The sequence below is a fragment of the Lissotriton helveticus genome, chromosome 8, assembly GCF_964261635.1.
Source record: "Lissotriton helveticus chromosome 8, aLisHel1.1, whole genome shotgun sequence".
Classification (NCBI taxonomy): Eukaryota; Metazoa; Chordata; class Amphibia; order Caudata; family Salamandridae; genus Lissotriton; species Lissotriton helveticus.
Window position 1 is genome coordinate 618,717,819 of NC_136069.1, and position 15,065 is coordinate 618,732,883.

The following is a 15,065-nucleotide window of genomic DNA, read 5'->3' on the forward strand; positions in this document are numbered from 1 at the left end:
AGCCTCCTCCCCCAGGATGGGCAGGGTAAGCTTCAAAGGCATTCTGCCTTTGTGAGCTTCTCCAGACCACTTGCTGTACTCAACAACTGGTCCCCACCAGTTCTGACTCCCACTCTGGCGGGAAGACTGGCGGGAAACCCTACGTCAGACAGGGGGGTGTGCCAGCCTGTGCCAATTCCACCACTCAGGTGGAAGAGGCGAGGCGATGCACGACCCGGGCTCTGGCCATCTTGAAGATGGGGAGCCCTGCCCAATCACAGATAGGCTCCTGCCCCCCCCTCCCACAGGAGAGGAGCAGAATACGGGGTGTACCCACCCCAGGACAGGGACCGATTGGTCCCTGCCCTTGCCCTACCTGTAACTCCCCTAAATTATTCCCCTGAACTTATTTCCACAGATCCAGATTCCAAAACAAGAAAGAAGAACAAGGAACAAGACCTGCCATGCAGCTGCTAAAAAGAGGACAACACCAACTGACTTGGCCCCAGCCCTACAGGCCTGTCGACCCTCAAACCTACTCCTGCTAAACATCGGCATCTCCAGTGGTCAGCAACCTCGAAAACGCCGGAGGACCTGACTGCCTTGTGACTCGGACTACCTGGGTCTCCCATGAGTAGTGGTACTGCTAAAAGCAAGTAACAATCCCTGGCATCAGTCCGGAACCGCGAACCCTGCACACTCTGCACCCACCAGGCATGGGCTGTGCTGGAGTGAATCAAGACCCCGAGGATGTCCCCCCGGCGATTCTGACCTGGAATCCAGTGCCCAAGGACCGTCCTAGCCGACCCCGACGACGCCTGCAGCCTCAGGACAAAGGACCACTCCAACCGCGACCAGCAGGGGGTAAGATTTCCCAACCTCAAAAGACACCCCTGCACCCGGCACCCCACAGCCCCCTGTGCCCAACTCCTGGGTGCCTACCTATCCTCCAAGATTCCAACTTACCCCTCGAAGTGTTGATCGCTCCAGAAGACCCTTCGCTCCCGAGCCTGCAGCCCTTGTTCCCTTTTCAAGATCTCCATTGAATAACATTGAGTGCCCGAAGGCTCAAAAGCACCCTGCACCCAGCCGCCCGAGCGCCCCTGGCAGTGCAACCTGTACCCTATTCTACTTCCCCATTTGCCCTGTGCAAGTGACCAGGAGCCCAAATCCCACAGCCGTGTGGCCTGCTAGCCAGCAGCCACCAACCGAAGACCCCCTGCCTCTCATTGGATAACATTGGACCTAACTACCTCTGCACCCGGCTGCCCCTGTGCAGCTGAGGGTGTACCAACTGTACCTACCTGACCCTGGGGGACCCCCCGAGTCTATGCCCAGAACCTTAACTTCACCAGTCGAGTACTCACCTGAAAACCGATGACTCCCTTTCCTGCCATAGGATAACACTGACTGGTTTGACTCGAAAAATCTTCTAAGTTTTGAAACTTTCAAATATTCATCTAAATTCAGCTGAATAAAAAATTTCGAATTACTCACCTGTGATCAAGAGAGAAGCCAGTACTGTACCTTGTAGCCCAGTACTGAACCGCAAAAGTAATCACAACCGTGTTTACTAGTAATCCAAATTTCTTCCATAGGATACCATTGATTGTTTTTCTGTGAAATTTCTTCTAATTGTGAAGTTTTGAATTGCTGCTGCGGACCCCTCTGGAATCGCACCGAACCAGAGTGGGCCACAGGAAGGGGATTGATTACTGCTGCCGTTTGCGTGGGCCTTTGCGTGCATTTTAGGGACTGTTCCTGGCTGAACTTTGAGACATTTGCGGTGTGCACGTGGGGCGTGCTCCCCGGTGATTGCACTGATATCTCCTTGGCTGGCCAGATCAAAGACCTAGACCTTGCTCCGTTGGAGCCTACGCCTGCAGGAGGCCAGGGTTCTTCGCCCAGTCCTGTCCTCGCCTGGCATTGCCTGGCATTGCTTCCTGGACTTGACGAGCGGCCACCATGGGCAAGGGGGACCCACGACAGCCCAGGCTTACCTTTGACGCCTCCAAGAAATCCATCCGGACTGGGCAAGAGCCAAATGGCACCGCCCCAGTGACCGAATCGGCTGCAGGAACGTCTACACAGCCTGCTGCATTGCAGGAAATATTACGAGAGATGCGTCAGGGTTTTGCCACCATAGCGGATAAAGTAGACAGATTGTCCTCCTGAATGGATCGGATTGTTCATAAAATGGATATACACGAAGAACGCATCACAGAGGCGGAAAGACGTATATCGGACTCGGATGATGTGAAGGCCGGCCATACTACCCAGCTCTCTAGAATGGAGAATCTCCTACGTGTCATCGCCTCCAAGGACGAGGATTTGTAAGCCAGGAGTCGAAGGAATAACTTACGAATAATTGGCATTCATGAATCCACCAACACGGGCCGCATGGAGGATTACGTGGAGAAGATGTTGCTGGCTACGGTGGGTTCAGACGCCTTTTCCGCCCAGTTTATAGTTGAAAGGGCGCACAGATCACTGGGACCTCGACCTAAGCCCGGGGCGCCGCCTCGGCCCATAATTGCCAGACTCCTTAACTATCGGGATCGGGATGTTGCGCTAAAGGCCGCACGCAGCCAAAAATCGCTATCCTATGATGGGAACTCCTTCACTGTGTTTCCAGACTTCACGCCCCTGGTGCAGGAGGAGCGGCGGAAATTCTTGGATGCCAAAGCGAAACTGCGTGACGCTCAAATCGATTACGCTCTCCTGTACCCGGCGCGACTGCGGGTGACTCATCAAGGCCGACAGCACTTCTTTACAAAACCGCAGCAGGTATATGACTTTCTCAAGCATCTTCGACGCGCGGCGAGCCCCGAGGAGGTGGCAGTGAACGGCGAAGGAGGGCCGCTGGAAGAAGAGGGCGCTGGTGAACAATGAACGACGATGCCCCATGCGTGCCTTGCTCCGCGTGCAACTCTGCAGGTAGGATCCACCCACATTTAGTTGGGATCTGTAGACACTGAATTGAATAGGTTATTGGGACATCTTCTGGATGCTGGACATTGACTCGCTGGGCACCCCCTGCACAAGCTGGAGTTAAGTGCTTGCACTGACTCTGGGAACAGGGGATGGATCGTGTTGCCACCTAGATGACTGTCATTGGGTGTTCCCGCATACTTACCTGGCCACAAGAGTTGGCGAGGATTGGAGGATTGTTTTTTGGGTATTTGGGAATGGGATGGAGGGGTGGGGGGGTGGGGGGTGGGGGGGGGGGGGGGGGGAGTTCCTATGCTGGCAAGTTGGAGCTGCTTCAGTGGGAGGGGGGACGGGTGGGGGGAGTTGATGGGTTTCGTACAGTTTCTACCTCTATTTACGCGAGTTAATTTCTTTCATGGGGGTATGTGGTTCGACTAAAGCCGTTAGATATGGCTGACATAATTCACACCACAGCAGCAGACACAAAGTTTCTATACCCTGATGGCTGGACAATCTGATGCGCAACTGAATGTCATTACTTGGAATGTAAGGGGCCTCGGTGACCCTAGGAAGAGACGACAGATATTAGCATATCTTGACAGGCATCATACCCACATAGCAATGTTACAGGAAACGCATATGGCTCCGCACAGACATACGACCTTTGCCTCTCGTTGGGCTGCACATAGCATCTTTTCCTCATACTCCTCCTACGCTAGGGGCATTGCGATATTAATTAAGAAACAGGTTCCTTTTCACATTGCAGGCACGATAGGAGACGATCAGGGTCGATACTGTATGGCATGGGGCAGATTGGGTCTGGAGTCGGTCACGTTGGTCTGTTGCTACGGCCCCAATGTGGACGCCCCTGATTTCTTCTCCTCTCTGTGGGATGTTATTAAGCGCATAGGCTCTAAGCACATCATTTGGGGCGGGGATTTTAATGTTACATACGCACCGGCCCTGGACAGTTCCCACCCCAGTCCGCATCATCGCACCAAATCTAGCCTATTGCTAAAAGACATAATAGATGAAAATCAGCTAATAGACGCCTGGCGACACATGCACCCACTGGACAGGGTAGGCACACACTTTACGGCTCAGGCGGCCACGTGGGCCCGGCTGGATTTTTGGCTTGTCTCTAGGAGTTTGGGTCCTGCACTTTGTCGGGCCCACCATCTAGCCAGAACATACTCGGACCATGCCCCGGTACGGATAACCTTTTTATCTACAGACTTAAGCCCTCCGCGCAGCGCTTGGCGACTTAATACACGCATGCTCTCAGACCCAGTCTTTCAGGAAGAACTGCGCGAAGAAGTGTGAGATTTCTTTGTGAGGAATAAGGGGTCAGTCGACGCAGTTGAGACAATCTGAGAAGCCTTTAAGGTTACCATAAGGGGGTACTGTATCTCCAAGGGGGCCGGGATCCTTAAAGATATACTGAACACCTTGACTAGGCTGGAACAGGAACTGCGAACACTGGAGGATAAGCTTCGATCCACACCAGACAGTGAAACGCAGGAGAAATTCAGGACCCTACTTAATAAATACATGGTGGAAGCACAAAGGGAGGTACGCTTTAGGGGTAAACACTGGCAGGCCCGCCGCTATGGCGAAGGAGAGCGCCCCGCAAAGACCCTGGCGGACGCTGTCCGACGGCCGCAACACTCTGCATTCATATTAGAAGTGGAGGATCGTACTGGGCCGCGCCACTGTGACAATGCGAGCATAATTGATGAGTTTACTGACCACTATAAGGCTCTATATTCAACCTCCAGGACGGGAGATATGGACCTTGATATGTACCTAGGGGATATTGCACTCGGCTGGTTAGGAGACGCGGATCGTGCTTTCCTGTGTGCACCATTCGAACTGGATGAGGTACGGGATGCCATTAAGGGACTGCAGTCCGGGAAGACTACGGTATGGATGGCATACCTGTGGAATTTTACACAACCTATATAGACTTAATGGCACCCATTCTTCGTGAAGTGTACGAGGAATCACTGGAGGCGGGGTCACTGCCTGCCTCTATGAGGGAGGCACTCACTCTCCCTGTTGAAACCGGAAAAACCCGCACATATGTGCGAATCATATAGACCTCTGTCGCTTCTTAATTGTGGCGCCAAAATCTTGGCCAAACTCATTGCTAATCGGGTTAGCCTCCTGCTGGAACATCTTATATTGCCAGATCAGTCTGGCTTTGTCCCTGGCAGATCCACCTCCCACAACCTGAGAACTTTATTTACAGTGTTGCACAACGTCTCCCCCGAGCTACCCCTGGCAGCGTTTTTTTTAGATGCAACAAAGGCTTTCGACTCACTTGAATGGCCATTCCTTTTTGGAATAATGAATCGCATGGGTTTCCCCCCCCTATTTGTCTCCTGGATACGCTTACTTTATCACCAACCAGGAGCGAGAGTACTGATTAATGGACGACTCTCCAACGCTTTTATGATTACCAGAGGCACACGGCAGGGGTGTCCGTTGTCCCCACTTCTATTTGCTATCGCCACTGAACCCTTGGCTGCCCGACTACGGCAACGCCACAATGATCTGGCCCTCCGCTGTAACATGAGACAAATATTAATTTCCATGTATGCTGACGATATCACTTTATATGTCAGAGATCCACAGCACAACTAAATACTCTGCTTAGGGAATTTGTGACATTTGGGCATTTGTCGGGTATTCATATCAACTGGGGAAAGTCTTGCTTCTTCCAGATTACGGATGCAGTGACGCGTTTCCCACTGGACTACACTTTACAATGGTGTGACGAGCACTTGGGCATCAAAATCGCCAGAGACAAGGACGAACTTATGCGTCTTAATTATGGTGTAACAATCTCATGACTCACGGATAAAATTGATCGTTGGATTACACTCCCGCTCTCTATGGCAGGGAGGGCCTCGCTGATAAAAATGGTGGTGCTGCCACAAATGTTGTACCTATTCTTGCACATTCCTTATTATCCTGGAAGACATTTCTTTGCCACCCTCAAATCCGAACTATGCAGATTGGTATGGGGAGGGAAAAGAGCGGGACTCAAGTGGTCCACACTTACCAAGCCCTACGCAGCGGGGGGGTTTGGAATTCCTGATTTCGAACACTATTATCTCAGTGCCCAGGCGCATTATCTTTATTACTGGATTAGACAGCCTAGATACATGCCACAAGTTGTGGCGGAACATTGGTTGTTACACCCTATTCCGATTGAGGGAGCAGTCTATGTGAACCTGCCCGCCCGTGAACGCACACATACCACTGTTATGCCACAATTACACCGTGGCAACGCATAACAAGCATGTTTGATCTCCCCCTACTCTATTCACCGCTACTTCCTCTGGCCTACCATCCAGACATGCCGCTGCTACAGGAAACTATCTTCCATAAACTGCAGCGCAGACTGTCCATTCCATTATGGGGGAACATCTACACGAATGGTGTGTTCAGGGAATTCGACGACCTCTTTAAAGATACACAGCATACTCCATTAGATACTTTCTAGTATATTCGACTCAAACAAGGACTACGGGCGCTTCACACTGATTTTCCTCATGAGCCCCCGGTACTCCCGCCGCTTCATGCTGCTTTGCTACAACCCTCACCCAAGCGGTTGGTATCGCTTATTTACCAAACCATACACACTAGACCTATGCCTCTGGACTCACCGTCCTGTACTAAATGGGAGTTGGACATGGGTTTGCAGATAACAGACGACCAATGGGAATACTGCTGCTTGCAAACTGAGCGTGTGTTGGCGAGCAGTCATTTTAGGATAATACATTATAAGTTTCTCCAAAGGCTATATTGCACCCCAGCTGGCATGCAGAGACACCAACTGCGAGACAACGAGCACTGTGATAGATGCCACGCACCCCAGGCTGATTTCCTACATCTGGCCTGGGACTGCCCCACCATCTCCGAGTACTGGACACAGATCTTTGCAGCCCTTACTCAGATAACCCATGCAAACCTGGACACCTCCCCACTGATCGCACTATTGAGCTATGTTCAACATGTCTCCACAGCGCAACGCAAATTTGTAGCCCTAGCTCTGCTGGTAGCCAAACGCCGCATCGCCTGCAGGTGGGGGAGGGGGAGAGCGCCTAAATTCAAGGACTGGCTTACAGACATGATACACTGTCAAGAACACCTCAACATTTATGCGGAACTTCTCCCTACCAACTCCCGGCCCAGAGACATATGGGCGTCATTTGCAGCTTACTTGCTGTCCCGTACAGAGGCGAATGATCAACCTTGTGTTAGCCCTCCGATGTAAGTGCTTTCCTTATGTACCCTGTGTCGTTAGACTGATCCCCCTGCAAGCCACTGCCTGGCTGACACTTTCACTATACAGCTAACTCCCGAGGGATCATGACCCGCACAGACAGCCCCTAGTCATCCCTTACTGTCCTAATTGTGCATTCTTGATTGTCTTACAATATGTATCAGTGTACAAGAATATGAGGATTATTGTGGGGTGCATTCTTTAGCTTTGCTTGTGAATTGCTGCCTTTTTATGGCTCGAGCTCATGAGAGAACCACTGTACCTATTATACCTCTTTTCACTTGGTTATGGATCACTTCATGCACACGTGTATTTCAATATTGTTTGACTGTAAAGACGCGGCCGGCCCTACGCGGTTGTAGGCGACTTGCTGTGTTGGATACTTCATTTTACTGCGCAGTACCTACTGATGACCATTCAGCGCACCAACGCTGCCGGCCACAAGGTGGTTGTAAGCATGAAGCTGTGTAACTCACTAAACTTCCCAATAAAATGTTTATTAAAAAAAAAAGTGTGAAGTTTTGAAATGTTAAAATATTCATCTAAAATCAGCCGAATACTGAATTTTGAATTACTCACTTGTGATCAGGAGAGAAGCCAGCACTGTACCTTGTAGCCCAGTACTGAACCGCAAAAGTAATCACAACCGTGTTTGCTAGTAATCTAAATTTCTTCCATAGGAAACGATTGACTGTTTTTCTGTGACGTTTTTTTAGTGTCTACTTTTGAAAATTACAAATTTTCCTTAAAAACCGTACCAACTACTAAAATGTAATTACTTACCTGTCTTAGGTAGAGACCCCAGTGCTGAACCTAGGAGTCCAGTACTGGATTACAAAAGTAACGAGAACCTACTTTACTTGTGCTTTGAATTTCCTTCCATTGGATAACATTGCTAGTTTTTCAATGAAAAGTTTGTCAACTTTGAAAAAACCTTTATATTCTTTAAAAATCATTGCAATAACAAACGTTTTTACTAAACTGTTTTTAGCTTAGACCCCAGGACTAAATCTAGGATCCAGTCCTTAAGTTACAAAAGTAATCTATAAAGTAATCAGCTGCATTTATGTAGAAAAACCAATTGAGCTCAATGTTAAATTGTGTTTAGAATTGTGTTGCCTACTGCAACCATTGTACCTATTGTATTTACAAAGTTTATTGCCTCTTTGGAAAGTAATGGCCTGAGAGTATTCCTATTTAGAAAAGTATACTTTGATACCTGTTGGTTCTAAAAATAAAACAACTATATCTTTTGATATAAAAACAATTGGCCTGGAGTTAAGTCCTTGAGTGTGTAAAACCTTTTGCTGACTGAGTGTGTACAACAAATGCTTTACACTGTCCTCTGGTACTGCCTTACTGCTCGACCAAGCTACCACTATTGAGAGTAAGGTCAGCCCTGACTTTAACCTCTGTTATACCTCTGGGGATTGTGGACTCTATACACACCGTACCTTACTTTGGTCCAGTATATATAGAGCCACTTTCTTACACCAACTGACTGTTTATGTCATTTGGCCACAGGTCCAGGCATGCAATAGACCATGGGTACTCACAAACATTTTCCTGGGGGGCCGCAAAATTTGGTCTATGGTTTCACCGAGGGCCGCATTGATGCCAGCCGGGCTGTAAAGTGGGTGTAGGGGAAGCAAAGCATGTAAATCTAGTGGCCGTCTTTACAAATGAAGGTGCTCCTAAAGGTTAGGGGCTGGTTACATCCTTTCCCTAACTGAAATTAACCTTTAAATAAGTGTTTGCTGTATATTTAACTTTTTTTTCATGTTAGTGCTGAGTCGAGTTAACGGCAGCCTAGTGCTGCTGCTTCCCAGGGAGCCGCATGTAAAGGTTAGGAGGGCCGCATGCAGCACCCGGGCCGTACTTTGAGTATCACTGCAATAGACAATCCCCCTAGACAGTGGTGAACCTGTGAAAAAAAAGGACAAAACTATCACCCTTGTTGAATCGTCTGTAGTCCCCCGCACTAAGAATAAATCCCTCAGAGTTCAGATGTGTGTAAAAGATGAGCTATAGCATGGTCTAATTCCATCTTCTGAGGGAATTTATACAGGCACGGTCTAATCTAGTATTTTTCAAAAACATGTTCATCCATTCTTGGTTTCCAGGGAAGAATGATGATAAATTGAGGCATTAGTGTCAATTACACCACAGGGAAAACAGTAGATCTTTAACTGGCTCTATTTAATAAGGCCCCAGGATATGGATACAATAGGAGCAAGCATGTTAGGTGTAAGGGCAGACATTTAATCAATGTTGCTTATGAACCATCAACAAGTATTGCTCCTGGATTGATGTTCTAGGGCAAAAACAATCAATCGAAAGACCGAGGAGCGAAAAGAGATCTGAACGTTGAAGATAGACTTTCTAGAAAAGTACTCACAGTTTTCAAGAGTTTGTTGCTATACACGAGAATAGGACTTATCCCTCAGCACCACAAACTGAGTGAAAGAAACAGACCATAAATATCTAACTCCTGTCAGTTGCCTGCAGTTTTGAGGTGGGGCAGATCAGTTGGATTTTTACCACCCTGACAGTTTGAACAAACATGGCCTGCTTTGCTTCTGGAAGAAAAGATTTTAATCCTTTCAGGACCACTCAGAGTTCTGGAATATTTCTGTCAAGGACCTTCTTCTGGGTCGACCAATAACCTCTTGCCTCTAATTCTTGAAGATGGGAAATCCCACTTTCTAGAGCTGCATTTATGGTCATCAGATTGAGCTGCTTGTTGGAAAAGCAGACTTGTTTCCAGGTTGGATCTTGCTCTTCACCATGCTATGGTGACCCTTGATGATGTTTGTCCCTTGAATGTAAATGTCAAAGGATCAGGATTCTTCCTGCCATTGGATGTCGAACTCATCCCGTAGAGGACGCATCTTCAACCTGCAATACAGTCTCAATGTAATACATGAGGTCATTATACCCAGTGTACATCTAAAGAGATTGTTTTTTTTTGTTGCTCTTGTTGAGCAAGGGGTTGTAATTAAAGAATCCTCTTTGGAGATAGAAAGTTCTTGCTTGTTTTTGTTTTCAAGATGGCTTCCAGAAATTGAATGCAACTGGTTGACTGCAGATGAGACTTGGATGCACTGATAAAGGCTCATAATGATCAATAGTTATTAACAGGTCATTGTTGATATCTCTGCTTTGGACTAAGTTTGCTTGGATCAACCAACCACCCAGATGGTGGTAAGCCTGGTGGCTTTGGTTTGGACATAAGCTGCAACTGGAGCCATGCATTTCATAAATATCCTTGGTGCCGACTGGAGTACAAACGGCGGGAATGTGAACTGTTAATAATACCTAGCTTCCTCAAATGTTAGATATTTGTAATGGATAGGTACGAGCAAATAGGAATCCTGCACGTCTAAAGAGGTCATGAACTCTCCCAGCTTGAAGCAACTGCAGTAGATCTTAGAGATCCATTCAGAATGACTGCTTCTTTAGCTGTTTTCTGAGCTCACAGTGGTACTATAGCAAATTCCGCAAAATATTTACCCCCAGATTGCATAAGCTCTATCTAGAAGTGGTGGCCAATGGGGCATACCCCACAAACCTAGCCCTCACCACCATAGTAGTCATCCACAAACCAGGGCGGCCGCAGGAACATTGCTCCTCGTATAGAGCTATTTCAGGGGATCCATGATGAAATCGAAATTTTGCCAAAGTGCTTGATCGAAGGCTTGTTTAGGTGCTCCCAGACCTGATCCACCACAACAAATGCGGCTTCATGCCAGTCTACAGGGCATGACACTGCATAAGACATTTCCCAACCAAAATGGTGATCTTGATATGGCAGGCCACTTTGCTTTTGACCGGGTGGGAAAGGAAATTAACACACCCCGCCCCACTTTGGAAAGGAAAATGGCTTATTTAGGTCTCAAGGCTAGAGGGCTTTGCTAAATGGGACAAAATATCACTCACCTATTTGGGGGATGTATGGGAGGGCTCTCCATGAATTAATTTCAAACATTGCAGTCTGAATTTGCCCTCTCCACCACACAATTCCACAAATAATTACAACTGAGACATGCACTTTCCAACCACTGGGTGGAGATTGTGAATCCCCGGAATGTAACCCTCTTGAGGCCAAATTCCTACAAGGAGTACTGGGAAGAGGCGGTATCTTCTAGATATACAAATTGCTAATGCTTAACACTCCAGACAATTTGACGCTCTCGAAGAGAAGTGGGAAGCGTGGGTGGGGCTACTGGATGAAGCGGACTGGAAAGAGGCACACTAGAGGCATCCTTAAAAGAAAGTCCTGCTACTGGATTACCTGTGATGGGAATTTTTCACAGATTACAACAGATGTCCTTTCTGTACCTAGTAAGAATGAAAAAAAAGAAACATCTCGATCCACATATGGACATGTGCATTTCGCTCTGCATTTACCACCTTAAATGTTGGTACGGCAAACTGTTTTTGGTATTTCAGTGCTGCCAATTTTGCCCCCATTTGGTGACCTCTCTGACATCAAAGCAGTTGAATACTAGAATATATATATATATATATATATATATATATATATATATATATATATATATATATATATATATATATAGAGAGAGAGAGAGAGAGAGAGAGAGAGAGAGAGAGGGAGAGATAGATACACACACAAATCTACACATCTTCTAACATTTACAGATAAATGTAATGAACTGAGAAGTAGAAGTTGATCAAAATAAGGTAATAGTCTGAACAACAAATAAAGTTGACATCTTGGTGGTTTTTTTATTGCCACATTAATTCACTTAAAATTCTGTTGCTAATATATGTTAAGATAAAAAATACCTGAAATTGGGTATATTTCACACGTATAAACACGCAGCAATCTTAGACAACAAGTCCCCACAAAACGCAGTCTTTCCAAGTCCAAAAGAGTAGCAGTGTATTGGAATCCTTTCAGCCCTCGCAGTTCCTCCACTCCTAGTACTAAGGTGGTCCAACTCCAATGAAGAATGCTCAACAAGGACTCAAAGCAATCCTGGTTCCAGGTTAAGTGAAAAACAGACAGTCCGAAAAGGTAAAGAAAGGTTAGTATGAAATGAAATTAAATAGCACAAGTAAGTAATAGACAACATGCATGCTGCAAAATGTTTTTATCCTAAAAGTGTCCCACGCACCACTTAAGTCACATCAACTTCTGTGTCTCCGATGAGGCGGCAGGCTTAAATTCCTGCCATTTTGAATCTTGTGATACTAAATACCTTGAACCATCACCTCCGCCTAGTCTGTTTTTAATATGAGAGAGTTCAGTATTTGGTAATGTAGGAGTGGGAAGGAGTTTATTGGGAGTGAGACATTGGATATAGGGATCAAGAAAGGTGAGAGATCGCCACCAGCCTTGCAGGCTGCAGATGGGACAATCCTGTACAAGACAATTTCTAATAAAATACAGTTGAATCATAACATTTGAGTCCACAATAAAATTAACTCTATTTGGTGTACATCTTCAGTCTACCTCCGTATTACAAAGAAGTAAAATGCGCATTCTCCAGTAAGAGCATCAAGTCAATTTAAACACAAAACAGTCCGGTTTGACAGATAATGTAGCCTCCTAGCTCACTTGCTAAGGCACTTATTAAGACAGAAAGTGGCAAATCAAATATATAAAAAAGACAGCTTGAACTCAAAGAACAGAATGAATGAGTAAACGTATGGTCAAAAAAGAAAATACCTGTAACAATCTGACAGTAGTGCTGTAGATTCACATGCTCTGCATAATCCTGCCATCTAGTTTTGGGTCTGGATGTTTGAAACTAGTTTTTCCACGAAGACGTTCGAATCACAAGCCTTATTGTGACTCCACCTTCTGTCACAGGGGTGTAAGTCAGGGCGGGAAAGGCGGAGGAGAAGCTTGGGGTGCGACACTCCTGTAATAAATAGATGGATTCAGGAGTGGGTAGTTGGGTCCAGGGGTCACCAGTAGGGCTAGCAGAATCTATGGTCTGGTTCCCGCTGGGATTAGCAGCCCTCTTAGCACAGACACGGGCTTCAATGAAATTTGTCAGACCTTGTATACCCCCACCCCTACCCTCTCACACAGAACGAGCCAGGAAAATACCAAGGACCGGATTGCTCTCATGAGGTGCAGAGAAGCCTTTAAAACCCTTGTTTCATCCATTCTGCTCCCCAAAAAATGTAGTTTATTTTTCTTTAAGTGTTTCAGGGCTCAAAGAAAATGGAAAAAAATTAATATGATCGGAATGAGGACAAGAGGGTAATTAACAATAGTCACTGGCAGCGCAACTTTTTATAAGAGGTAGATAGAGTGTAAAACAAAAGTGTGCATCCCTCTCTGTATCAGCGGAGAGTAGGTAATGCAGTCCATCTATATATCTCATATAGAGATGCGGCTGGACGTTGGAGATCAGAGACCAAGTTTATTTTAAACTGTGACTTTGGGCACCAATGATAATGAAAAGTACTGGCAGTATGGTAATGCACAAGTTACTACTTGTGTAACGATATATCTGTAAGAGACATTAGTTAGTGATAGATTCCTTACCTTAGAATTATCCCCAGGCGTGAGACTGGATTCGGAATTTTTTTTGCATTTTTATTTTTTGCCCAGCATCCCTGCGCGCCGGGGGGACGGCATCACGCGACTCCGCCCAGGCGCTGTCCGCATACGTGACATCAGCGAGGCCACATAAGTCCCACCCTGGCGCGCCTACGTCAGTTTTCTTGGGAGAACTTTTCCGCACACATAAAAAGTGGAAAAAGGAATAGTGAGGATCAACACCATAAAGAGCAGTGCCGGGCACTGCAGTACCCAAGGGTAGGGAAAAGAATAAAGAACAGAGCCTAGCCCTGAGCAGCAACCCTGCCAGTACAGACATAACCCCCCCCTGGAGACAAAAGACATATGAAAAAATGTCATGACAACATGTAGCAGGACCACAACCCCAACCAAAAACAATGAAGGGGAACCAGTCCGGGACACACAAGGAACGACAAAACCCCAAGACATCCCCATCACAGAGTGTGACAACCCCCATAAGGAACAAAGGGCAGAGGCACAGCCAAAAGACCCCAACCTAGAGGATAGCAGAGGGCCCAGAACCCTAGTAATAGAGGGGGACGGGGTGGAAGGTAGGCCCCAACCTGGAGCAACCAGAGCATAAGGGCACAGAAGTACCTATAACCCTATCCTCCAATGTGTCAAAATAGCAGGAAAAGTAACAACAAACAGGACGAATATCCTGGTAGAAAGAGGGAAAGAATGCACCCACTGAAGACATAGCCACCCACAGAAAGATGAATGCAGAAGACCAAGTCAAAGGTCCTCGCAGAACGGGGAGGAAGGGCAGGCTGTGAAGGAATCTGCGGCTAGAATCGTCTCTACCAGGTACACCATTACCGAAGGGAACTAACTTGTACATCTGATAGAGACTACTAGCCGCAGATTCCTTCACACAGAATAGATACCCTAGCCATAGGAAGGTGGGTCTGCGAGAGGAGCCCACCCGCCTGGTCATAACAGAGGGTCCCACAGGGGCAGTGTCCCAAGACAGGACGAGGAGCGCCGTCTCCTCAGGCAAAGGAGAACCCATGCCAGCAGAAGACCACCAACCCCAAAGGGGATGCGGGGAAAAAGAAGAGTAGAGGCAGCCTGTACTCACTCCGCAGAGGAAACAAGGCAAGGCGAAAGGAGGCCAAACACCCCACGCCCATACGAGGCAACAAAACCTCCGCCCAAGGCCATGGAAAAGAAGAGGAGCACCGAAGGAGAAGAGCAACATAGAGACTCCAAGGAGAAGAGGCAGAGCAGAGCAGAGGCAATCCCAGACAGGACGGCGCCGCCAGCAATAAGCAGGTGGAAGCCGATAAAGGTAACTCA

The 15,065-nt window shown here is 47.2% G+C and overlaps 1 protein-coding gene across 5 annotated transcripts in view; it reads right to left on the reverse strand.

Annotated features, from left to right (window-relative positions):
• The window catches only part of MYCBP2 (MYC binding protein 2), a 1,909,483-nt gene that overhangs the window by 1,311,895 nt on the left and 582,523 nt on the right, over window positions 1-15,065 (reverse strand). For all 5 annotated transcript variants that reach the window (XM_078657470.1, XM_078657469.1, XM_078657471.1 and 2 more), the window contains one exon: window positions 12,014-12,206. In XM_078657470.1, the coding sequence (XP_078513596.1) occupies window positions 12,014-12,206 (193 nt within the window). The remainder of the gene's footprint in view (window positions 1-12,013; window positions 12,207-15,065) is intronic.